The 27,812-nt window shown below is 39.2% G+C and overlaps 1 protein-coding gene across 5 annotated transcripts in view; it reads right to left on the bottom strand.

The window, feature by feature from the left end:
- cdk11b (cyclin-dependent kinase 11B) overlaps positions 1-27,812 on the bottom strand; it is a 76,948-nt gene that overhangs the window by 29,736 nt on the left and 19,400 nt on the right. For 3 of the 5 annotated variants that reach the window (XM_048240401.1, XM_048240400.1, XM_048240403.1), the window contains exons 4-8: positions 20,695-20,822; positions 20,403-20,550; positions 17,861-18,000; positions 5,310-5,426; positions 3,108-3,203 (exon numbers count right to left, since the gene is read on the bottom strand). In XM_048240401.1, the coding sequence (XP_048096358.1) occupies positions 3,108-3,203; positions 5,310-5,426; positions 17,861-18,000; positions 20,403-20,550; positions 20,695-20,822 (629 nt within the window). The remainder of the gene's footprint in view (positions 1-3,107; positions 3,204-5,309; positions 5,427-17,860; positions 18,001-20,402; positions 20,551-20,694; positions 20,823-27,812) is intronic. The other 2 variants (XM_048240402.1, XM_048240404.1) reach the window with 2 other exon arrangements.

Genomic DNA, 27,812 nt, shown 5'->3' with positions numbered 1-27,812 from the left:
TTTTGAGACAGTTCGATTTTACCGTTTTAAGTCAAAACTCGTTAGCGTGGAAGTGAGAAGGGCATATTATTTCGCCGGCAAAGATGGCAACATTTCCGGAAAGGTACTGGCTTGATGAAATTCATTCTGGACTCACTATCCGACCACATAAAGACCTCGGGATACTTCGGTTTGGCTTTAGGGACCCTCTACTCACTACCACGTAAGTGTAATGTTGTTTGGAACTGTAGAAGATGTATAAAAATAGCGTTTTGTAGCGGCGAAATAATATGCCCTTCTCACTTCCACGCCAACGAGTTTTGACTAAAAACGGTAAAATCGAACTTTCTCAAAACACATCTGAATGACATGATTTTAATGTCAACTCAACGTATGTACTCCCAATCATCCGTAAATTGATCTAAAGTGCATTTTACTCCGGATAATTCCTTTAACTCTTACTATACACTGCTCAAAAAAATTATACACTTTAAAAAATAAAACACATCAGATCTCAATCGGGAAAAAACATCATACTGGATATCTACATTACATTACATTTGGCTGACGCATTTTTAGCCAAAGCGACTTACAACCTGGTAAACAGTTTAACGCTTTTAAAACAATTCTTTCAACAATTCTTTTAAAACAATTCAAAAAGGTAGAGTACAATAGGGAAAAGTGCATCAGTGAGTGTTGTTTTTATACAGTCAAGTCAGGTGGTAAGTGCTAGAATTAGCTAGTTGTAAGTAGTGCTACGAGAGGAAATATTCTCTGAAGAGCTGGGTCTTCAGGAATTTTTTGAAGGTGGAGAGGGATGTCCCTGCTCTAGTAGGAACTGGTAGCGCGTTCTAGCAACGAGGAATAACAGATGAACAAAGTTTGGATTGACCTGAGCGTAGCGTCTGAGAGGCAATCCGAGGTCCGTGCCGAGACAAAGAGGTCATCAGGTGGAAAGAACAGCTAAAGCTGTGTGTCATCTGCATAGCAGTGGTATGAGAAGCTGTGCGAATGAATAATCTGTCCCAAAGAAATAGTGTGGATAGCAAAGAGAAGTACCCTGGAAATTGTCTCTGCGAGACACTCTGGCAAAGAGCAATGATGCACGTTACTTTTACCCCAACATTCCAAGCCATGATGCGTTAAACGAGCATCCTGTGAGGTAGGATTCAAACTGATATGGACTGGGTAATGTGTTAGGAAGAAAATGATGCCACTTTGTTATTTGGGAATGAAAATGATCAATCCACAGAGGACTGAATTAAAAGACCCCCCGAAAATCTAATGACGTGGCAAGCTAGTCCATTTTGCTTAAATTTCAGCGCAGCAACTCATGATGGTACTCAGTAATTCGTTTGGCCCCGACATGCTTGATGGCATCGGGGCATGCTCTTAATGAAACAGCAGATGGTGTCCTGGGGTATCTGATCCCAGATGTGGACATGGCCATCACTGAGCTCCTTGACAGTCAGTGTTGCAACCTGGCGGTGTTGGATGGACCAAAATATAATGTCCCAGAGGTGTTCAATCGGATTTAAGTCAGGGGAGTGTGGGGGGACAGTCAATGGTATCAATGCCTTCATCCTCCAGGAACTGCCTGCACATTCTCGCTACATGTGTCCAGCCATTGTTGTGCACCAGGAGGAACCCAGGGCCCACTGCACCAATACAGGGTCAGACAATGGGTCTGAAGTTTTCATCCTGATGCCTAAGAGCAGTGAGGGTGCAGTTGTCTTGCCCGTAGAGGTGTGTGCGTCCTTCCCAGGATATCCCTCCTCAGACCATCACTGGCCCACCACCAAACCAGTCATGCTGAATGATGTTGCAGGCAACATTACATTCTCCAAGACATCTTTAGACCTCACATGTGCTCAGGGTGAACCTGGTATCATTTGTGAAAAGCACAGGGCGTCAGTGGCGAAACTGCCAATTTTGTGTTCTATGGCAAATGCCAATTGAGCTGCACGGTGCTGGGCAGTGAGCACAGGTCCTTCCAGAGGCCATCGGGCCCTCAGGCCACCTTCATGAAGTCTGACAGGTCAGTGACATTCACACCAGCGGCCAGGAGGAGGTCATTTTGTGGGGCTCTGGTAGGGCTCCTACTGTTTGTTGTTGCACAAAGGAGCAGATACTGGTCCTGCTGCTGGGTTAAGGACCCTCTACCATCCTGCCCAGCTCTTCTAGAGCAACTGTCTCCTGGAATCTCCAACATGCTCTTAAGACTGCACTGGGAGACACAGCAATCCTTCTAGCAATGGAACGTTTGGTGTGCCACTCTGGAGGAGTTGGACTACCTGTGCAACATTTGTAGGCTCCAGGTACTGGCTTATGCTACCAGTAGTGACACTGACCGTAGCCAAATGTGAAACTAGTGAAAAATCAGACAAGGAGGATAAAGATGGAAAAAGTTATCATTTGCCACCACCTCTAAAACCATTCCTGTTTTTACAGAACTATTTCCCTTCTTCCTTTCTTGTTTTGGAGAAAGTGGTCCTCAAGCAAGTCTTGGACTTACTATATCAGAACAACCTCAACTTGTATTGAGCTTTTGGTGTATCCACCACAAAGCACACCCAAGGACTGGACAATCACTTGACAGACTCTAGCATCTATGGGTTTTAGCCTCCTCGCTAGCATGCCAGCCTCTAGGGGGCAAATTAGAAGGATTGAGCCCAGGCAAGTGCAGGGTTCACACATAGCCTAAACGCACCCCAGTTTTTGACTCAGTGTCAGAATGTATGGCTACTTCTTTAAAATCCAACATGTCTGCCATTTTAATTATGCATGATTGTCTCATTATATATATTTCATAATGCTGAAAGATGGCTATAGACGTCTTATTTTGTGTTAAAAGCAGCATAGCATTATAAATGTAGAAAAAAAGGGCATATTTTGGTGGCCATATTTGAAGTCAAGATAGGGGCCACTAGGGGGCGCTATGTGTTGGGGTCCATTTCAATTTTTGATCACTAGGGGTAGTACTATAACTGTACCGTTTCGTGCTTTCTGCAAAAACTGAACGATTCAGGTAAAAATCTGGCCTTAGCCGCTGTACTATAAGAGCCGTGTGAGAAGGCCAAAATGAACCAGAATATTTTTTATGTGTGTATGCATCAGCATTAAGTTACCAATTGAGGATTCTGCAGTGCTGGTCTTTCTCTCACTGTCACTGATATCCTGCAGGTCAGACAGCAGATCTCGGTCTTCAGGCTTTTCATCTTTTACTACAGATCAGAGAAGAGACAAACAGTATACATTCAAATAAACAATTAGCTCGTTTCCACTGAGCAGCAGGGCTCAACATGAACTTTTAAAAGTGGTTGCCAGCTTGGCAACCAGGCATGAGGGTTTGGTTGCCATCATTAATGGCCTGTTATTTGTTTGCGTACTAAAACAATGATAACAATAATTAGTCTTTAGACCAGGGGTGGGCAACTAATTTCCCCCAGGGGCCACATGACAAACTGGGACTGTTGAGGAGGGCCGGACCCAAAATACCGAACTCAAGTCTTAACTCAATTCCGTTCAATTCTATTCTGTTCTTGTATAACGTTAAATAAGTAAATCATATGGTTTTGATTACTACTTGTATAAGAACAGATGAAAATGTGAGGGAGACGAAGGAAAAACAGCAATATTTAGGCTAATATATGTCCGGTATTTAATCCTCATTCCCGAAAATAATTTTTTGACATTGACATTTTTTTTTTTTTAGTTTTCAAAGACTGATATAAAAAAGTAGTACTAGGCTAGGCAATTAAAAATTGTGAAGGAGTCAGTACAACCATAGGCCTATGCCACCATTTCATCAACACTCAGCAATATTTCATCATTAAATCATTACCATCATTAAATTAACTCTATGCAGAATTAGACTATGAAAATGTGGAGCAGACAATAGTAGGCTGTCATTAGTTAATCAACATGCACAAAGAAAACTATTTTGAAAATGTAGGCATTTTGAAAATGTTTTTGCTTTAACTTTATACACAAAACTGTGATTGGTCAACTCGCCCTGTGTGTTGAGCCGGCTGCTTCAAGCAACCTGTGGTAGCATCATACTAGTTTGCTAACATAAGCTTTGCAAATAAACTCAAAGCTTATGACATATTTTAGTTACAATGACGGGGTTATCCGATTGTAAACTGTCTATCTGTCAGTAACGTTTTGAAATGAACACTTCGTATTGCCAACGAGCAGCAGTAGGAGTTCGACATTCTAACAACCGTTGCGGTGGTTAGCGACGCAGACACAGGAGACACAAAACTTTGAAAATTTTCCGCCGACGTAAAGGCAACTGCACTGTATCGACGCAGAAGCATCAATTCTATTCACCAGCACATCAGTGAGGGTGTTTACGCCGTATGCGTCCACGCACAAATGTATGGGCGTACAAATAGCTTTTAAAATAAAAGCAACAATATTGATTTGCGTGCATTCTCTCTATGCTAGGCTCTTGACTACTGTTTTTTCACGGACCTTACGCGGACCAGTCAGGGAAAGCCCACGGGCCGGATGTGGCCCGCGGGCCTTATGTTGCCCATGTGTGCTTTAGACAGACATTTGAATTCATTTCACCTTTATAGTAATTTGCAAATATAGTATAGAGAGATTTCTATATCCCGTTATTTCCCAACTATTAACCGCAGTTTATACATTGATTTTGCAAAATTCTGCCAGCTATAGGCCTTTACTGTACATGGGAAAACATTTTCCAAAAAGCCATGGATCTACAAATAGCCTACTTAAAGTGTAACTCCAGTAAAAATTGACCCCAGGGTATTTTTCTGTATTAAAACACATTAAGTAAGCCGTGGAGACAGTATTTTTCGTTGATCAACTACTACAGAGCTTGCTCCCGTATACGTTATAGCCCCAAATTGCAAACAGTGGATTAGCTAAGGGCCATGAGCAAAACGCTTCCCAACGTCAGTATGGCAGCTTGCTCAGCGTCCCTACACATAAAACGAAGCACCAACAACGTAGTTTGCGAACCCAGAGTTTATTACAGAAGACTGTTAACACTTACTAACTGTCCCCCTACCAGCCCCTCCAACCCCAGCACGAATAATAGATTAACCAAACATGACAGTACAACAAATCCTTGCGATACTGGGTTGGATTGTAGAGCCTTTGGTTGAAGCTTGACAGCTATATCGATTTATGATAAATTCGGAGCAAGGGGAAAAAGCGAAGTTTAAATAAAATTTGCAGTGAATTCAAATATATAATAAATGCATGGCATGATCCCTTTAAAATGTGTTTGAGTAAAGAAGAGGAATCTTTCAGAACATTGTAAACTAGAAGCAATTCAATTTCTGATAACTTACAAATCCTGTCTTGGTCACCATGTTCAAGGCGGTCACGGTGATGCCGGTTGGGACTGCGGCTGCGATGCCTTGGTTTGACTTCATAGTCATCCGGTTGCCCACGATGGTGTAAAGGAACTGTTAGGGGTAAAGGGAAAACTGATGCAAGTTAGTGATGGAAGAAATATGTATACAAAATTAAACAACTGCATAATAATTTAACAAATGCAGAGAGAGGTATACAAAACTGTAAGGTGTTTGCAGTAAAAGTTAAAGGGAGAGGTTTATTCCATAGACGTTGGTGGCATGGTAGGTAGTGCTGAGACATAGTCTAATAGTTAGACTCTAGAAATAGTTTGTATGTTGGTATGGTCTTGTTGTTGCACAATTGACACTAAATCAGTCAGTGAAAACATCAGTGGACTGCTTTACGTTGCATTACTTCCCAAAACAAATAGTACTTGTAGGGATGCCATTTAAGGGCGTAAATCCCAAGTTTCATCACGATTCGAAACAATATTGATTCTTTAAGCCAATGATTTGATTATTTTTGATACTTCAAAATTTGTAACGATCCGATGTGTTACTGGGGTCTGTTGTCGATAGGAAATGAAAGATTTTGGTTAATTTTCATGGATTCAAAAATGGCAAATATTATCGGCCAAATACTGAACATTGACTGTGGAATCAGGTAGGTTACACAGTTTGTTCTCATTCCCCCCCCTAAAACCTCCTGCCACTAGCTAGATGATTTTGAATTTAACATGGTTTAAACTCATACAGTGGGTCCCCGTTAAGTTTGGACGGGTTCCTTCAGGAATCACGATCCCCATTTTCTCAGCAGAAATGGCACAAACTGCAGTTGACACAAACAACCACAAGGTGTCACTTTGGAGTTCTGCCACTACTATTTTTGATGCGACTTGACTTACTGCTTCCATGATGCAGTTTCCAAGTCAGTAGAACAATCAGAGAAAGCTGAGCCATTACCAAACATATATGATAATACAATGGCGTGAGTTTATATATCTTATACCCTATTTGTCACGGTTACTTATAGATTTGATAGTGTAACGATAAAGCATAAGAGCATAAGAGACTTTTCAGCGGGGCCACGGAAACTTAATTTGATCACGGTAGTTTAAGCTTACACTTGACAAAACATTCTAATATGAAAATGTAGATGCAATTGGTGTAAGATGGTGCAGCTCCTTTAAGAAAGCACCGTGCAAAAAGTAGGCGTGCTGGGCCGAGTCATATTCAAAATGCAAAAATAACACCGCAGATAAAACCAATTATCCTCATTCATTGCAACCGCAGCATGCCTGCTTGCCGGCGTTTAAAAAAAAAAGATATCAAAGCACCTTTTGCGTTTGAATGTAACCTAAAAAAAATGTTTAAACAGCTGGACAAATGATTTAGCTAATTGATTATAGCCTGTACACCAGCAATTGTTGAACATTTGGAAAAAGATCGCTCAGCTGTTGCCACAGTCACAGGCAATGTAGAAACAACATGAGAGCAGTACACACTTCCCCGAATGTGGATGTTACACTGTCATAATCTACCACCAGCCTTTTGGCAAGTTGAAAAATAGATGACTTCTGTGAAATCTCTGCTTTAAAGCAAGACCTAAATGAGAGGAGTTGTGTTGGGAATGTGAGTTGCAATGTCCAGGCTATAATGGTCTGACAAACGTACTGCCTTTTCAAGCAGTTCATCATCACCCGCGCGAGTTGAAGGATCATAGGGCGTAAAGACTCAACCACATAACAAGTTTTCCGCGATGCTTGCACATCTTTGGGAGAGCTGACTGATTATGATGTCCAGAGTTGCATTAAATACCTGCACTTTGAAGTATCTCTCTGCATCGGTTAAGCGTTCATCTTCCGATAGTTCGTCAAAGTGACGCTTCACTCTCCGTGCTCTAACATTTTCAAATGTACTCTGAACCCCCATTTATTTGCGAAAGTGTCGCGCTGTAGCCTTGGCCTGGCCAAAGGCACGCAGGTAGTCAGAAAGGACCGGTATAGAATTTTCCAGCAATTGCATTGCGGGGGTAGCGACGGAGGTCACAGGCCCTGGTGCGACTGCACTTGCTGCACCTACTAGGCCTAGTTACGCCACTGCGTGGAGCGCTAATGTGTCTACTGTAAATCATTCATGTGTGAAAGTCATTAGGCTGGAAGCGCTAATGTGTCTAAGCTCATTAGTCTACTTTCAATAGGCCTACTGTACAGCCTGAGAGGGGGGAACATAACCTATAGCCTAGGCTACTGTAGAGTCGGCCTACAGTAGGCTACTGTAGGCTAAACAATCAGTTGTGAAAGTCTGCAACGTAAGTTTCCTAATGGAAGCTTAACGCGTGTCTATTGAGCTCATTAGCCTACTTTCAATAGGCCTATTGTACAGCCTGAGAGGGGAACATAGCCTCACTGTAGAGTAAACAATCAGTTTACTTAGTTACATTTGTTTAGTTAAATCCAGTTTTCTACTCTATCTCCATGATCTGCTTAGCCTATAGAAAGGCGAAGTGGGGAAAGTGCTTCAGAAAACGTATTTATTGAAATAATGAACAGTCTACATTCTACAGTCTAAATTTAAAGCACGTTGAATCCCTGGGAAGATCTCTGCGTGTTGTAAAGCGGAGGAATTCGTTGATCTTATTCATGCAGTCCTTCAGTTCCTCCTCCCCATAGCAGGGAACTTTTCGTTGTAGTGTTGAGACCACAAAGTTTTTTCACATTTTGCGGCAGTGCTCGCTTGCCCTTCGCTCCATCCCAGTTGGTGGTTTTGCTCCAGGCTTTATAGTGTTCCTCGGTGACGATGGACCTGAAGAGCAGGCATCCGTATCTGCCCACTTGGCCGTAGCTCTGTTGGTGAATCTTAGCGTGGTCTTCGGGACCAACATCACGCAAGGTCACGTCTGCGTGTTGACTAGGAACTTGGATGCTGTCGTTGAGTGTGACGGAGATGGCCAATGGAGACATCTGCAAGGAGGACGTTTCTGGAGCTGGTGTCGAGGTGCACCTGGGGATTGGTCTCTCAGGCGTCGAATAACTTCTCTGCTCACGTAGCGTCGCCTGAAGTTCTCCGATTCCAGCTCTCTTCTCCTGTAAAATGTCTCTGTGGCTCTCCAAGTGGCTGCCTCTCGGAGTTGTTGAAGCTCTCGTTTGAGGTTTTTGACCTCCGCTTTCAACCGATCATTCTCGGCGTCTCTCTCGGCTACTCGAGCTTTCTCTGCTCTCTCGGCTACTCTCTCGGCTACTCGAGCTTTCTCTGCTCTCTCGGCTACTCGAGCTTTCTCTGCAAAATCTGTGAAAGTCATTAGGCTGGAAGCGTGTCTACTGTCAGTGACTAGTGCGAGAAGCGGGTTCTGTGTTGTAGGCTATGCATTTTTCCGACACTTGGCTGCAAGCTCCCCTCCCCCACCCCCTTCTTTCACAAGCAGTGCAGCTTTCTGAAGCGGTGCCTTTTGAAGCTAATGTAACAAATACCACCAATATTGTTGTGTGGCAATAAAAGTATCCAGGGTTTGCGCAAGTAGCCTAAATATATAAATAAATTAAGGACATACAATCCTTAAAGTGAAAAAGCTTAACGTAGCTTAATGTCCCAAACAACAAGTCGTTTTTCGCGCCATTATAAAGAAAGTTTAACGTGTCCCAAAACAGCTGTCAATTAATCACCAAACGTCAAGAGGGTTGAGTCTGAATGACACCGAGTTTTAGACACTGTGTTTTTGAAGTTAAGAAATATTTTCGTAATAAAAATGGTAATTTAACCAATAAAGGCTGAAAAAATGTACAGTAAAACTAGACTATACAGTACATGCAACCCAGCAGAAGACTATTATAGGCTATTGGCAAATCATTGAGCATCATTCACACATTGTATTCTGCACAGTCTCTACACGTGGGCTAATGTATAGGCATACTGTAAATCATTCAAAATGTGTGAAAGTCATTAGGCTGGAAGCGTGTCTACTGTCAGTGACTAATGCGAGAGTTCTGTGTTGTAGGCTATGCATTTGTCCGACACATGGCTGCAAGCTCCCCTCCCCCACCCCCTTCTTTCACAAGCAGTGCAGCTTTCTGAAGTGGTGCCTTTTGAAGCTAATGTAACAAATACCACCAATATTGTTGTGTGGCACTAAAAGTATCCAGGGTTTTGCGCAAGTAGCCTAAATAGGCCTATATAAATAAATTAAGGACATACAATCCTTAAAAGCTTAACGTAGCCTACATGTAGATTAATGTCCCAAAGCGTCAACAAGTCGTTTTATCGCTCATTATATATGGATTTCTATGAAACCTCACGAAAACATCGTCGCGCAACCAAGAGGCAGAAAGCACCATAGAACAGCATAGAGCAATGCAAAGAGCAAAAGAATAAAATGATTTTTTGTGCTGACAACTGCACCAATTCAAATCCGCGATGGTTAGAGAATGTTAAATATGTTCAATATCCCTAACGGAATGCATGTCTTCGCCAAAAATGACAAAAATACGATGTTATGTTAATAATGCAAATGAACGGCACACTTTGAAATATAGTCGGAAATGAGATGTTATCATCATCATTGAGACAACAGGGGTATACAATAAAATCCGATTGTAGCTTACAGCAGCGGCTATTTGGGTTAAGTTTATAACGTTGTGGGTGGCCACCAAAGCCGTCTTCAGCCCCACGGCTCACGGCACAGTCTTGAGTGACCGGATTCGATTTTCCTTTGTCATATGAATGCTGTCATTTTGTTAACATTACTGTTAAGGAGATGCTGTAGGCAAATGCTATATTTCAACCTCGTTAGTGTCAGAACTATTCACAAGGTTTCTGGGCAGCATGTTTTTGCAGTTCTGACCCGACAAAGTAGCCTACTGCCAAAAGACCATTTTAACATTCTGAGAGCCAGAGTGTGAAACTGATCCAAAAATGACTTTACAAAAGGCTTTTTGTTGTCCAGCCAATTGTATGGTCGGTGAGCGCCACAGGACACTGAAAATTTACAAAGGCAAAAACCTTAATTGTCAGAAAAATGAATACATGTATCTACATGAAAAAAAAAATCAGCTCAAACTTGACCTTTGACCCTTATTTGGAAGTTACTGTATTCTGCCTTTGCATTATCTGCAAAACAATAATGGGTCATACAAAGGCAAAATACCTTAACTTCTAATTTATTGACCATTTGGACTTTTATCACTCTATAGAAACATTTATATGATAACAATGATAGCCTTAAGATAACATTTAGTGAGTTTTGTCTAGTAAGGCTTAATATTAGGCCTCCATCAACAGAATATTACAAAATACAAAATAATGAGAAGGCTACACTGGAACATTTTAAAACTTTATCGTTGTACTTAATTTAAGTAAAATAACACTTTAAGAGCCAGAAAACCAAAAACAGCCACAACATGATCCAAGCCAATGCCATTGGAAACGTATGCAATTACAGGAATTTTGCTACTCATGGACACATAATAATTTACTGTCTGTGTCGTATGATGGAGGAGGAGTCACACATTGATTGGATTTCTTTCTTGACAAATTAAAGGGACATCGACTTAAGGACATGCTGTGTAGTTTTGTTAGGTATGGGAGTCAAATATTTTGCAACCAACACTGTCTAGCTTTAGCTAATAGCTTACTCATAGCGACACTTAAAATTGAATGACAACATCCGAACAACGTTGCACTTTGATAGATTTTAGGTTAGCTAGCCTGCACATAATTATATTGCGAATGGGCTTGCTGAAAACTTGTGATGGATTTAAACAATGGATTTGTCTTCTCAGTGGATGTTGTTTTCCATGGATTTTTTTTTAAAGGTAAGCTGCGATCTAAGTTCTATCTGCTGGGTTAGTTTGTGTGGGACATGTTCTCCTCGCCCGGGGAGGGGACGGGGAGGTGTATCGTGGCCCCCCAACCCCTCGCTTTGTTTTCTGCCAGTGAGTGGACTTGCAGATTGGCAGGCAGCTAGCCACCCTGTATGGCACGAAAACGTGTACTAGGCTACTAGTTAATAGTATCCAGGCTTTGAGACATTTATGGTGTCTTACAGTTGCCTGGCACAACATCTATCATGTAGGCTATTTGTGGATCAGGAACAGTTAACTAGCTAACTAGGCTACATCCTAGCTGAATTTCACAAAATCTGAAGTAGTTAATGCTAGATAGTAAAACAACCACTGCAACATTTTCTTTTCACTTTATTGAAGTGTGGCTGAAGTGCTTCAATTAGGCCTACATACAATACATAGGCATAAGACACTTGCTCTGCCTTTGTTTTACCCACCACCAATGTTATAATATGGTATTATTATATAAATATAAACCATATTAATATATATTAATAAATATAATATTAATATGGTTTTGCTGCGCTGAAATTACGGTGCACTGTAACTTAATTCCAGCGTTCTATAGAGCCGCCAAAACAAAGCTAAAGAACCACAACTGATGTTACGGGCTATGCCTTGGCTTACCCTCTTTTTTTGAAGTTACGGGCAAAAACAGCATCTTATTTTGATAAGAAAACAACAAAATTGACTCAAGATATTTGTCCACATGATAAAATTGATGCCCATTGTTCCAAAAATGACAAAAACTCATTTTTGATAAAATTGAAGTTATGGCCTTTTGCCTTTGCACGGCAGAGTTGTCCTTACATGTCACCCAGCTGCGTGAATCACCATTATCGTGAATGAAGTGTCAATTTTTAACGGGGACCCTCTGTATGTTGCAGTAGAAGTAGAAGTGAAAGGAAACTAGCCTATTTGGAATATTCTGTAGGCCTGCTGTTCCTTTTATGAGAACAATTTAACTGACTGAAAAAGTTTTCAGAAGCACCGGACATTAACCAGCAGGCCCATATGAGAAACACCGGAAAGCATCCCTTATGATCAGCCCCCTAAAAAACCTTGTCGGATCTGCATGATTCACACAAGTCACCCAAACTGACGTGAAAAAAGTGGGAGGCACCAAAAAGCGTGCTGTTTGCATCCCTGTTTATATTATCAAACCAATGTGATATCATTGAGAGAAAGTTAAATCTTCAGATATTGTTTTGTGCATGCAGCATGAGAACAGAAAGGACTGGGAGTATTTTGTGTCATCCCTCATAAAGATTTTAATCCACAATTACTTTCTATTTGAGAATAGGATTATTATTTGCAACTACTACAGCCATAGGCACTCCATTGGCACCAAGCTATGCAAACCTATTCATGGGAAAATTTTAACTGGATTTTGTGTACATTTTTAACTGGATTTTGTGTACAATAAATTCAAAAAACAGCCTTACTCAACCGGTTTTAATCCTGGAGTTACCCTGACAAATGGTTAACCCCAGCCTATGAAAAAGTAAGATCCTCACAGAGATCAAATCTACTATCGAATACAGAGAAGAAGCAGACACAATCTTTTTTGGTGCATTATACGCTTACATGTACATAACAAATTCTCAAGAATTATTAAATCAACTGTAAACACACATTGACATATTCTATCAACAGACACCTCTTTGAAGAATACATTTGCTGTACCACCGCTCAACTAGAGCCCGACCGATCTATCGGCGGGCCGATATTAGGCCTTTTCCAAACTATCGGTATCGGCATTTATAATGGCCGATAAATGAATATTTTAAAAATAAAATAAAAACGGACGAAACACCCTTCAGCCATGTCATGAGTGTTGCCGTTGTGTAGTTTGTCCTCCAGAGGGCACTCTACAGCGTCCCTGCTGGCAACACTCGTGTATAACGCGCCACACATCCTGCAACCTGCTGATCCAGCCAGAGTCGGGAAGAGAGAACCACTTATCCGCGAGTGAGATCGGTGAAGTGTGTTCATGGGGAGTTGGTCACAAGACATACATTGCTTGAATAACAATTAAAAGAACATCCCCATCAGTTCTCTTACTTCAAATAAGCATGACAAAAAAATTGAAAACAATGTCCAGTTTTGCTGCTGTTAAATAAACCGAGAGTGAAGCGGAATTAACTAGTAATTACGTTACGTTGTTACAGTGTAGTTGACCGTCTGTCCTTTTAACTTTTGACAATGTGACTGAAGATGTATTTCCTTAATAGCGTGACAGTTATAGCAGTGAGACGCATCATCTCTCCCCGGCCTGTTATTTTGAAAGCGTATGTTTTACAATTTGCAGTATGACGTTATCCATTGCTAAATTATGGCTCATCATAGACTAGCTAACCACAAAGCTAGCTAATGCTATGAATATCAGTGGAAGACCGCTAACGTTAACATTAATGAGCTTGGAAACCACAACGAACTTATTCTGCCTAAATAAAGTAATGATTTATTACTAGTATATCTGTAGTTACAGTCCCTGCATTGTAAAATGTAAATTAGACGTGAGAGGAGTGAGCATTTAGACATAGAGAAAAAGTATCAAAAGCTTGTGCAAAACGTTTATTGCATAAAAGTTAGCTTTTCTTTTACGTGTGTGAAATCCAATGATCTGCTTCAGACTGTCGTTCAGTTAGCAGTACATAATGGATTTAGATCACTAAATAGTAGGTTTTAGAAGACAGGCAGCAACTGATGATTTAAAATTATTTCCATCAAGCTACATCAAACCATTTTCAAAGTGCAGGTAAAGGAATAAGCAAGCTGACATTGTAATTATAAAAGGTAGCTTATAAGGCAAAAAGGGACTAGTGTTAATTTTGTCACCTATTTTTTTAATTTAGTCCTAGTCTTAGTCTTGTGGACGAAATGTCCTTTTAGTCTTTGTCATATTTAGTCATTCAAATATAATTTTGTTAGTCAAGTTTTAGTCGACTAAAAAAGTTAGTCATTTTAGTCTAGTTTTAGTCAAAAAGAAAAAACTAAAGGTATCTTAGTCTTAGTCAGATTTAGTCAACACATTTTAGTCTTTTTTTTTTTACAAATTATTTCTGATTACCATTTGAGTCAAATAGTGTTTCACACATCTCAATTTTCCAACAATATTGTGTGTCCACAGGGCTACTTCGTCTGTTATAATTACTCATTCTGATTTTTTTGTCAGTCAGTATGTTTACATGCACAGGTAAGTCGAGCTACAGTTATAGCTCGGCTGGGATTTGACCATAGATGTAAAAGATTTGAATGGACCACTGTCATATGAGCAGAGACCAGTGTTTCTCAAGTGTGGTCCGGGGGGAATCACTGGTGGTCCATAAGCTTTCCCAAGTGGTCCACGAGCAGGCGTGGTAAAATATAATATAGATGAGTTGTTTGCAATATTGAACCAACTTGTATGTAAAAACAGTTCTGCAACACTGTCTATGTAAGATATGCCAGTTTAAATCATACAGTATGAATCCACACAATAAGCAAAGTGGTTCAGTGAGTAGGCCTATAGTGTAGACTAATTATAGGCTACTGTTGAAGAAGGTATAATCTTTTTTTTTTTTTTAGCTAGGGTTAGTTAAGTGGTCCTGAAACTGAAAAAGTTTGAGAAACACTGTCAGAGACCAAAGTATTAATGATTTAAGAATTATTTCAAACACAACACATTCCCCAAACAGACTCTCCATCTTAGCCATAGCTAACTTCAAACTTTCCATATTAGCTTACTTTTCATCAGTCTAACTAGTTAAATAGTTGACATTACATGATGAACATTTTTAAGTATGGACATTCTGGGGAATAATTTGAGAAGCTTCAACTTCTGGGGTATGTAGCATTGTGGCATACAGCTTAGGTAGTTAGCTTGCTAACTCTGGCAGAAATCTCCAGTGTTCTTGTTCCATGTATAAAGTTGCAGCCACAGGGTTGCAGCAACAGGCAGCCTACAGGAAAGCTGTTGCGTATGAACTCATTCGGAATATTTTGAAAAAGCGAGCTATATTCATTTTGTAGACCCAAAAATGAAGAGAGATTTTATCTTAGTTTTATTTCATGCAAAACATTTTTAGTCGTCGTCAACAATAATGCATCTTAAGATAGTCTTAGTCAGTGTTTCAGGACATTACTGCTCATCGTCATGAAAAAAAAGGTTGTTGACTAACATATTTTCCTCGTCTCGCCTGTGAAATTAACACTAATAGGGACTAATTATTACACACGCACACTCAAACATTTAGGAGTGACCTTTATCTTGTTTAGTGATAATACAAATGATGATGATAGTAATAATGATATCATTATTTTTTGTAATTGTTAAGTCTTAGTTCAAAGTTATATTTATGAATGTTTCTATTTTTATACATTTTATTTATCAGAACTTTAATATATTTTGATGTTCCTCTGTTCAACTGTGACAATATTATTTAAAAATAAACAAGTTTGTTTTTGAAATGCATTATCATTATTTTAGTCAATACTCATAAATAACTACAAATAACTAATGTTAATGTAAATCTAATGGAAATCTGTTAATGTTTTGTTTTGTTTCTGAAAAAAAAAAAAAAAAAAAAAAAATAAATATATATATAAATATATATATATATATATATATATATATAAATATATATATATATATATATATAAATGTAAAGGGTTCAGATGCAAAAGCCTCTAAATGCCACCTATGTCAAAAATTAGATAAAGATGGTGGGGATGCTCTCCACACATAGTATCGCTAATCAAATAATTTAACTTCTAAACCCACTAAATACCACTCTCTTCCTGGTCTGAAATATCGATTTATAGGCAAAAACTATAGGAGCCTGAATTTAAATGCTCATTTAAAAGAAAAGTGGTCAGACCGAATTTAAATGCTCATTTAAAGAAAAGTGATCAGGCCGGACTCTTCTCATATATATATATATATATATATATATATATATATATATATATATATATATATATATATATATATATATTTTGAATATCGGATTTTTTTTAAATCAACAAATTTTTGTATCGTATCGGCCTTCAAAATCCTTTATCGGTCGGGCTCTACTCTCAACACACAGGAAGTCTAATAACTTAAACAATCTATTGGTAAAGTCGTACTAGGGCTTTGACTCCGAACTTCGTTATTCAAATATAATTTGATTATTTTAAAAATTAAAGATATTGAGGCAATTTTAGGGATCTCTTAATATTCGAACCTGTAGCCTATGGAAATAATTTTTTGTAAATGTATTTGGTTGTAAACGTTGTTTTCAATTCAGATTCCAAGGTTTTTTTCACGTCTGGTGAAGTAAAATCGCGAGCTCATTAACAAGGCTATTATTGGTCATCTGGGCTCCTGTAGGTGACGTTAGCATCCTTGCTGGTTCGCGCTTAGTGAGCTCCCACATAGACATAATAGACACTTTATTACTTTATTTTAAACTTAACCTTCCTCTGATTTTAATCACCTCAGTTATCAATCAAAGCAAACAGGGAAAAGAAATGGCAACACAATCATGAAAAACACTCAAATAAATAAATCTGCAGATAAGTCTGAATGAAAAGCAGCACTGGTTGAAGCCTGGAAATATTGTAAACAAAGTAGCCTAACATTAGCTTAATTTTCTAGTTTATCATAGTCTACTGGTTAGACTGTTCAGTTTCCCCTTGTGTGTTTCAAATGAATACTTTTTCTCCTTGGGACAGGCCCGTTTGAGTCTTGGAAAATACTTTTCCATTTGCATCGGGATTGAGACGATTAGAACTTAGCAGTCAATTTGAATGCAACAGTTTTGAACAAATTCGTGCAGCGTGCTAATGATGCTAACTGGATTTAATAGCAATTTTTAATCATCTTCATCTTAATGTTTGGATTACATGTGCATGCTGAGGAGGGATGCCTGTTGAGAGGGAGAGAGAGAGAGAGAGAGAGAGAGAGAGAGAGAGAGAGAGAGAGAGTGCACGGGGCAAGGAGAGTCTGTGTTGAGGTAGGCCTACTTCTATCGCCTACTCTGGTAGAGTTTGACATACTACAATGCAATATATATAGCCTATTTATTTATGGACAACATGAGGCAGGAGGTGTTTGTTGCTTTTAATTATTAATCTTCTATTGAACGTATTTTTTATTGATATCGATTACATGTCTATTGCGATACATATCGCTATCGTTTTATCGCCCAGCCCTGTGCTCAATAATAACAATTTTAACACACGCATAAATACTCAGCCTTTAGTGCACGTAGTCTATTGACATTGACTGATACACTGCCCTCTGGTGGACAGAACATATAGAACTTAAGTTTGATACCAATATCGGTCTTACTGAAGACATTTAATGGTTAAAATATTATTAACACATTCGAATATATTCAAATTTTAATATTAATAAACAAACGAACTTCGAATATGATTTTTGGGCAAAAGTCAAAGCCCTAAGTCGTACGTAGTTTGCGTAGAGAGAAGGTCCTCCACATTAAAGGGTGTTTCCCTTGCAGAAATTACGCTGCTTGTCCACACATGTTAAAAACCAGCACATTTGGCTTCATTATCCTGCTTGCGTTCAGAGTCACAGCAACCCTGCCTACCATTATTTTATGACCTACCATTATTCTATGATTATTTTTGACACAGTTGAATTTAATAACACAATATTCTACCTCAGCATAACCATGGCTGTTATGGAATATAGTGTGTTATGAGAAGTGCTCAGACCTTCTCTTCTCGAGTCACGCTCTTTCCGACGCTCATCTGCCCTCCTCTCACGTTCTTTGTGATCACGCTGTTCCTTCTGCAGCTGCTCCCTCTGTTTCCGCTCCCGCTCCCGCTGGCGTTCCAGCTGCTCTAGCCGGTCTCTGAGCCATACAGAGTTTGTAGACACAAAGTGATTGTTAACAATTGTCTCCATGAGCTCAAACAGCACCACCATATATTTTACACTTTACACAAACACTCATGGAAGCAAAATGGTCCTAAAACTTTAATTGCTTCAGCAGTGGCCATACAAACCGTGCCCGTTTCCGTAGAAAACCTACAAAACGAAAACGTTCCCATAGGCACCTTAAAATTAGATTTTTTTACAGACCAAAAGGGACATAACAGTGAAAGGCGCTTGTGTTGGGTTTATGTTTAATTCAAGAGCTTGATGGTACCAGTCTGATGAGGAGACTGCTGGGCCATGGAGTGAAATTATGTGTGGTGCTTCAGTCACATGTCTGAGGGCATTACTAAATCATTACTAAATTTGGACTCATACTGATAAACAAAATAACCCAGAACATTAGCAATCATAGTATTATTTAAGTAATTTATATAATTCTTCATGCAATTTCTACAACTGAATACAGACAAATCTTTAAAGTTCATATAATCATATTGTAAAAACAGCCATTTTATCAGCGTAATAGATGTGACATCAAACAGACACACTTTTATGGGAGGTTTTTTTGCAAACTCAAACTCAAGACAACTGTAGAAAGCTTTCCATGTATACCAAGAGAGCGACTTGAACGAACGTTTATTTTTTAAATATAATTTTTTGAAAGAAATTGTTTTGTGAAACATGGTGTTATGGATGTGACATTTTCGCGTTATGAATGTGACATATCTGAAGCAGTCCTCCTCAAACTATAGAGCACATGCCTGAATAATGAATTTTTAACAAAATACAACTGAAATAGCCTAGTATTTATGAAAAACATTGCATTCAGCGTCGCCACCTGACAATTGCTTGGTCTGGGTTCGACTCCCAAAAGCCTATGTTGCTGAATGACCACATTTGATCAATCATTCGTTTCACATGTTTAGGTCAGTCAGTTGGGAGTTTATGTAAGTAGATTTGCATTTTCATCATAAATTACACCAGTCATTCTTAACCTAAACCACCAATTTGTTTTTAGAGGAAAATAAACAACGTATGACGTATAAATGACGTATTCACTCCTTCAATGTATTGTTAGGCTATATTGAACAAAAATCCAGTTCACCTGAGATTTAGATTTTTGCATTAATTGTGTTGGTTCCAGGCTGCTCTGAATAGGTTTTGCAGACACATTGGCAAAGCAAAATTATGTAACGTCCATAACGTCACGTCAGTAACACATTTGAAGTCTATAAAAGTAACAGAAGGACACGTTTTCTTCATCATATGGTACATTGATATGAATGTATATAAGCTTTGCACAGAAAGTTTATACATTCTTGCATCAACACTGAGAAGCATAAACTTATCCTCTAAAACAGTGTTTCTCAAAGTGTGGTCCAGGGACCACTGGTGGTCCGCAAGCTATCCCAAGTGGTCCGTGAGCAGACGTGGTAAAATATAATATAGATAAGTTGTTTGCAATATTGAACCAACTTGTATGTAAATCCAAACAGTTCTGCAACACTGTCTATGTAGTGTAAATCATATGAATCTTCTGACACAATAAGCAAAGTGCAAAGACAATAAGCAAGGTGGTTCAGTGAGTAGGCCTATTGTGTAGGCTATTATACTGTTGAAGTAGGTGTAATCTTTTTTTTTTTTTTAGCTAGGTGGTCCGTGTGTTTCTTTTTTATTGGTTGAGTGGTCCTTCGTCTGAAAAAGTTTGAGGCACTGCTCTAAAATGTTATGGATGTGACTTGGCTGAGGAACTCAGGGACTCACTCTGCAGCTGAAGTGCCTAGAGTGTGCAAAATATAGTAAATGTAGTTATGTTTTTGTATTCAAAAGACGATTAGCTTGGATCTTAAAAGATGACAAAGTGGATGAACGTGTATTTTACCTTGTTATCTGATGTTAACATAGAAGGCCATTTACAAACCTATAATTAGTAGAATAAAATGGCCCATTGGCAGATATCTACCCCCCTCCCCACACACACAGACACATCTTATCTGGCACCCACATAAATATTTAAGTGAGCTCTTCAATGATTCAGCCAAAGACCGTTCACAATAGGCTCCAGCAACTTCTAGCTGGTTCTCCAACTCAAAATGGTAACGTAACATGGAGACATTGTTCAGAAAGATATTGTGCGTCACAGTCTGTATTCGCGTCACAGTCGGTCTTTGAAATGACCGCTAAAAATGGGTGTATCTGAGATATAAAAGAAGAAACAACCATTTTTCCGGGGCAGGGTAGATTTGTGCCAATGCACCAAACTGTCCTTATTCAACAAAGCCAAGGTAAAAACGGTTTTCCATTCTGTCATCTTTCAGTTGACACCATTCCAAACATCACTGATGAGTGAGTGCGAGTGTCAGGGTACATGATCACCTTTCTCTGCGGGAGTGAGCTCTGGCCTGTTCTCTGCGTTTCTGTCTTTCCCAGTCTCTTCTGGCTTTATCTTGCTCCTCCCAGTGCCTTTTCCGCCGCTCGCTCTCACGTTCTTTCTCCTTCTCTTTTGTCCGCATGTGTTTCCCTGCTGATGACCATAATTACCATTTTGACATTGGGAAGATTTTAATTTAAAAATTAAATCCAATTTGTTGTTGTTCAACATTGTCGCTGTCTACAGAGCCACACATTTAGTTGTGCCACATAATTATCATGTGAACCTCTGTGCTACCTTCTTCAGCAGAGTCACTGCGCCTATGCCTCTTGTCCTTCCGCTTTTCATCTTTTCTGTGATGTGATTTGTCTTTTCTGGTCATCTGCTGAGGAGGCTTAATAGCCAGTGAGTCATCTTCTTCTCCTCTGCAGAGTTCATACAAAATGTCCATTACTATGTGTGTACCTAAATGTGAACTCAAATGTAATTGAGATCATTTCTGACATCAAAAACATGTTCTGCATTGCATACAGAAATCACAATAACCACATACCTAATTTGATTTGCATTATTTAAAGGTGCAGTCAGGGATTTTATGCAATTTCAAGTCCATAACATTTTTTGTCGCATTCAACAATCATCTCCTCACGACTGCTAGCTGCCAATTCTGTAAGTTCAGAGTAAAAAAATCTGGTCTCTGTAGGCAGCCCAGGCTCCGAAAACTAGAAACAAACAAAGTTGGTGCAGTTTGTCCCACCAAAAAAAACAAACCTTGGGTCGAATTTCTCTGGGAATACTGAAGGTAGGGGTGAGCTACCTCTCTGGCGTGTTTCATTTGGTTAAAATATAATCTGTTTTAAGTCTGTTTTTTGCACAAAAGCGCCTGCTAGTAAATTTAAATACAAACAAACACAAACCAATGCGACTGTGAAATCCCTGACTGCGCCTTTAACATTTAATAACATTATGGTTGTGAACATACCCTCTAGCATTCTAGCGGTTTCAAAATAAAAGCCCCCGAAATAGATTAGGAAAAGGCCAAAAAAGCAAAATAACATATAAGGAATGCATTAATAGTAATATTAAAAAAAGATAGAAAATTGAATCAAATTGTGACCTTAAAATCGAAAATTAAATCGAATCGAGGATTTGGAGAATCGTGACACCCCTATCAACGGGATAATAGTCTTTTAGAAATCACTCTCTTCATTTGCCTAAAGCAAGAGCTATTGTGCTAAATATGGCTCCAGACGGTGACATCTTGTGTTCTTCTTCAGAGAACCAAGGTTACGTTGTAGAAAGAACATCTTTAATCGCCTTTGGGATACGTATACAACAGTGCCTCAAAAACATGTCAGTAACATAACCACATGCAGTGCATAACACCCACTGTCCAGTTTAGTCCATCTCAGTGCAAGAATCCAATAACATAGCAGAGGCTTGTAATATTTAGCATTTAGTGAGCATACGAATAATTTAAAACATTCGATTAACCGACAGTGTTATTATGTAAGGGATAGCCTACAAGGCCTAGTGCCCTTGAGCAAGGCACCTTACCCCTCACTGCTCCCCGAGCGCCACTGTAGCAGGCAGCTCACTGCATGGGGATTAGTGTGTGCTTCACCTCACTGTGTGTTCATTGTGTGCTGAGTGTGTTTCACTAATTCACGGATTGGGATAAATGCAAAGACCAAATATCCCTCACGGGATCAAGAGTGTATACTTATACTTACTATACAATATCTATTCCTAAATGTGTAGGCTTACATAAAGTTCTACTATGGAAGACATAACAGGTATTTTTTGTGCTCTTTATTAGAAAAAATGCCACAAACAGAGCACTTGACCAGAAAGCATTGGGCTATTATGGGCTTCAAAACAACCACTAAAGCCCTACGAAACAATATCAAATAACATAGCCTCAATACATCTTATGGGCATATAGGTGGACACAAAATAAATAAGGGCTTAGTGTACAGCCTTATACTCTTTCATTAAACAGACTACCCTGAAATTGGTGCAAAGCTTACACTTACACTCCTAACTGATAGCATATTTTTACTACCATATTTCTCTGGAGACTCAGTCAGGACGATGGAAAATCAGAATACAGGCTTTTATTCTTTTCAATGAGGGGCCAGTGCCCTTCAAGGGAGAGGTACATGTTGTTGTCACCCCATCATGGGTTTCACCAGTATTCTCTGACTCAACAGAGAAATTACCCGAGATGTATGTACCCGAGATATTATCCGTATGTTACAACAAAGAGAGGGGGTGTGATTTAGAACAAGGGCTCATTCTCCTACACTTTAAATGGTAATGAGTTATATTGGGGAATGCCATCAAGTCTGGTCACCTTTTATTGTCCTTTAATTACAACTACCCCCTTTCCTGGGAAGTTCTTCAGAGGCCTGGCCACATACTGTTTTTACAAACATTGATGTTTTACAATAGGCAAAAGGCCTCTAGACAGCCTTTCATTGAATTCAAGGATAAACAAAGGATACTCTAAAAACAGACCAAGGACACAAGAGCTACACATGGATACAAAAAATCACAAATGACCATAAGAAGTACACAGTATTTACAGTTACAGAAATGATTCTGATTCACAACACTTTCATACCACTACTTCATAAGTAAGGGATAACGGCCGCCGTCCTGTTATACGGAATTAATGGACGGAATTAATGGACAAGGGCGAGAGGCAAAGAACTCCCCGACGCCAGTACATTAATTCCGTATAACAGGAAACCTCGAAGGTCGTTATCCCTCTTATCACCCGGTTGCCACTATAAGCAATAGCCATGCCTTTATAGCACGCAAAGGAAACAAGCGGTTCTGTTAAAAAGAAGCCGACTTGTTATACAACTTTCTTTGGCCCTATAACAGTGATAGCATGGACAGTTATCAAGAGCAAAAGATGGATGGTGTCTGGTCATTCCGGTATGGTGTGCTTAGCAACGAGTCTTTAGCAATGCAATGCAGAGACAGTCCTTCATTAGACAGCGAATTTGGTGGTCTCCCTTTTATTTCATGTTTATTTCTCTGTATAGTGTAGGCTACACAGGCAATAGAAATGTTAAGAGATGGGGCAGTCACCCATACACCAACGGTCGGTTTCCACACGGCAAAATTTTGCTCCGCTCTCATTGAGGTTGAATGGAGACGAAATCCACCCTTGTTGGGCGAAATGAGAGCGAATTGCCGAAGCAGGCGAAACAAAGTTGGCGAAAGTTTAACTTTATTCAAATGAGGACCATTCGAGAACCAATCAGGTTTGCGTGTTTGTGTTTGGAGGCAGGAGTTACAAAAAGCCTGACCAAGATGGTGGAGACTACCTGAGCTGTAACACCAAAATTTGTATATTAAAATGTTTCTACTAGAGCCCGACCGATTTATCGGCGGGCCGATATTATCGGCCGATATTAGGCCTTTTCCAAACTATCGGTATCGGCATTTATAATGGCCGATAAATGAATATTTTAAAAATAAAATAAAAACGGAGGAAACACCCTTCAACCATGTCATGAGTGTTGCCGTTGTATAGTCTCTCCGAGAGGGCACTCTACACCGTCCCTGCTGGCAACACTCGTGTATAACGTGCCACACATCCTGCAACCTGCTGATCCAGCCAGAGTCGGGAAGAGAGAACCACTTATCCGCGAGTGAGATCGGTGAAGTGTGTTCATGGTGAGTTGGTCACAAGACATACATTGCTTGAATAACAATTAAAAGAACATCCCCATCAGTTCTCTTACTTCAAATAAGCATGACAAAATTCGTGAAAACAATGTCCAGTTTTGCTGCTGTTAAATAAACCGAGAGTGAAGCGGAATTAGCTAGTAATTACGTTACGTTGTTACAGTGTAGTTGACCGTCTGTCCTTTTAACTTTTGACAATGTGACTGAAGATGTATTTCTTTAATAGCGTGACAGTTATAGCAGTGAGACGCATCATCTCTCCCCGGCCTGTTATTTTGAAAGCGTATGTTTTACAATTTGCAGTATGACCTTATCCATTGCTAAATTATGGCTCATCAAAGACTAGCTAACCACAAAGCTAGCTAATGCCATGACTATCAGTGGAAGACCGCTAACGTTAACATTAATGAGCAGAAACCACAACGAACTTATTCTGCCTAAATAAAGTAATGATAACTGTATTTATAACTAGTATATCTGTAGTTACAGTCCCTGCATTGTAAAATGTAAGTTAGACGTGCGAGGAGTCAACATTTAGAGATACAGAAAAAGTATCAAACGTAGCTTGTGCAAAACGTAGCGTGTGCTTAAAAGTTAGCTTTTCTTTTACACGTGTGTGAAATCCAATGACGCCAAGTGTGCGTTTCAGACTGTTGTTCAGCTGCAGCATTAAAGAGTTACCTAATGGATTTAGATCACTAAATAGTAGGTTTTAGAAGGCAGGCAGCAACTGATGATTGAACATGGTTTGATGTAGCTTGATAGAAATAATTTTAAAAGTGCAGGTAAAGGGATAAGCAAGCTGACATTGTAATTATAAGGTAGCTTATAAGGCAATAGGGACTAATTATTACACACGCACACTCAAACATTTAGGAGTGACCTTTATCTTGTTTAATGATAATACAAATGATGATGATAGTAATAATGTCATCATCATTATTTTTTGTAATTATTACTGTCAATAATAATAATATTGCTGGTAGTAATAGTTGTGGCTGTAGCAGCAATCGTTTTATTTTTATGTTTATGTTATGTTTTTTGTATATCTCACCTGGCTTGTTTACTTTTTTTTGACAGATGGCAAGATTTTGACAGATGGCAAGTGGAGGACGAAATCATGTATGGGAGCATTTCACAAAAGGCCCATCAGGTACAGTCACGTGCAACGTCTGCAAAGCCTCTGTGAGCCAGGGATCTGGCAGCCTCAAATTTAAAAAAAAATACATCCAACTTGTGGGCACACCTTAACCCTTACAAGCCCGACCGTTCTAATTTCGTTAAAATTTTAACGATGACCAATCATCTAATATCTCAGCTGTCCAATGACTGATTTTATTTCTGAAATCTTCCCCGTGATGCTGACAACATAAGCTTCAATTTGATATGATTGGTTAAGGGGTTTATGGTATGAAATGTTTTGGATACTTGAAGATGAGTCGTGAAAAAACTTTTCACTTCAGTCGTACATTTTAACATGGACCGCCAGATGCCACCTGCACGCCGTTGGAGTTTACCTCGACTGGAAACCACACAGCTGGATAAACTGAGGTAATATATATTTTACATCGTTTCTAGTTATGGTTAATCTTAATTTGTAGTCATAAAATCATGTTATTTGACAGTAATATGCTTTCTCATCAGCGTCAACATTATGGCATAACGGGGGCTAAGTGCATCGTCATGTAACTTTAGCAAGCTGCATTACTCTGAACTGCTTGCAGTATTCTCGTTTGCTTTTGATATCAGTTATTTTCATTTGACAGTTTCATTTAAAAACCTGTTAGTATATAACCTGTAAGTAAGTTTGTTTTCTAGTACCAATTTGCTTGTTAGGTAAGCATTATATTGGCAAGTCAGTATAGCATACCAAAGCTGAATAAATCAATGGGCAGCGTTTCTAAGTTCGTTCTCTTACATGAAATAAGTTGAGCGATATTTTTACTCCTCTCAATATGTAGTTGTAGAAAACAAGATGTGAAATCACGGATTCTGTCAGAAATGTAGTGCTAATTAACGTATTGCCTCTCCTCGGGTTGTTACCTCGCTAGGCAGTTTGTAGTGAACTGTTTTACCTTGCTAACTTCTAAATGACAAACATCAGACGTGCTTGTCTCAACATTTTCTAAGATGGCATGACTTGATATTCTACTCTTCTCAATATGTAGTTTTATAGAAAACATGATGTGAAATCACATATTATGTCAGAAATGTCATTATTGCATTTAAGCAGTTAGTTACTAGGTGAAATGTAATCTGTCTTTATCTTAATGCCAGCCAGGCAATCAGATTTAGGGTAGCTAAACCCATGTGTAATAAAATGACTTTTCATACTTCTATATATTTTTTGAGTTACTCAAAATGCTTCAATAGTTTAGGCTACCTCTTCTTGTGTATGTATGTGCACACACACACACACATCTGTAGTTTTGTGATTTTATTTTTTAAATTAATAAATGTAATACATTTGTATGATTTTACTGTTGTTTCAGATGGAGGATGACAAGACCTACACAGACCTCCTTGCAGGCCTGAAGAGGTAGCTGACTGCTGATGAGCTTAGCTCACAATGTTGAAGACCATGTGAGGATGGAGGAAGAAGGTATAGATTTAGGTGGCGTGCGTAGGGTGGTGTAGACTGCCACTAAAACACTGTGAAATAGACTTGTTATGTTGATTTTTATGTTGTTGTCCCAGGCATATGTGGTTTTACCAACCGGAATGGGTGGGAGGTTGTGCTTAGTAGGCGTCGTATGCAAACACACAGTGCAGGGGCATGGGATCGAAGAGACCCCAGAAGAGTTTCACAGTTTTCTGGGATTGATCATTGACATGGGACTTCACTTCCTCCCTAATATCCATTGCTACTGGGGAACCAAGTCTCTGAAGGGATCAGGGGCGTTGACCAAATGAGAAATACATATTGTGTACACTTTTTCTCCATTGACATTGCTGTTTCAGTAGTTTCTTATTATTTCAAGTTTGGCAATGCAGAATCTGGTGTTGAACCTAGGTTTGGTAGCTACAGCCAGAAAGACTTTGGTGAAAATCTATCACAACAGCTGGCAGGCATTTCGTCAAAATTTCAGCCTCGCCTTCAGCTGCTCCAACTACTACTTTGTCGTCTTTTCATCAAGTACATATTCCTGTACAGCAGGAGCCAAAGAAAAATTGTTGACTTTGTTATAAAACAATACATAATAACACTAAAGTAGCTTGTATGGCCTGGAGTTTAGCGGTAGGTGACTGCTTTTTGGTAAAAAACAAAATTGCTGTCAGATTTGGCATTCTACAGAAGGGGATGCGTTTCGTTATGAGTCATAGGTCTTCTGTGTTTAACCTTCAGGTTCCCCACCCCACCTTTCCCTATCCTCCTCCTGTGTGTGTGTGTGTGTGTGTGTGTGTGTGTGTGTGTGTTGTGTGTGTATATGTGTGTATATGTGTTTATTCTCAACAGGCTTGTTCTATGTTATCCACTTTCAAATGTTTAGACACATTGATTTTTGAGTGATGTTGAAGTTGATTGTATTCCTAGCTTTTCATAAGTAATACATTTTATAGATGTATATCATTTTCATATTACACTAATTTATATAAGGAAGTTGTTGAATCAAATGTATTCTATGTCTCTATTCAGAATTGATCTTCAATAAATATACAGTATACTTACTTCCTGTATTACTGGTAAGGTACATGTTTTTTCTTTTATA

Source organism: Alosa alosa, chromosome 4 (genome assembly GCF_017589495.1).
Source record: "Alosa alosa isolate M-15738 ecotype Scorff River chromosome 4, AALO_Geno_1.1, whole genome shotgun sequence".
NCBI lineage: Eukaryota > Metazoa > Chordata > Actinopteri > Clupeiformes > Clupeidae > Alosa > Alosa alosa.
This window is presented reverse-complemented; position numbering and strand designations above follow the sequence as displayed.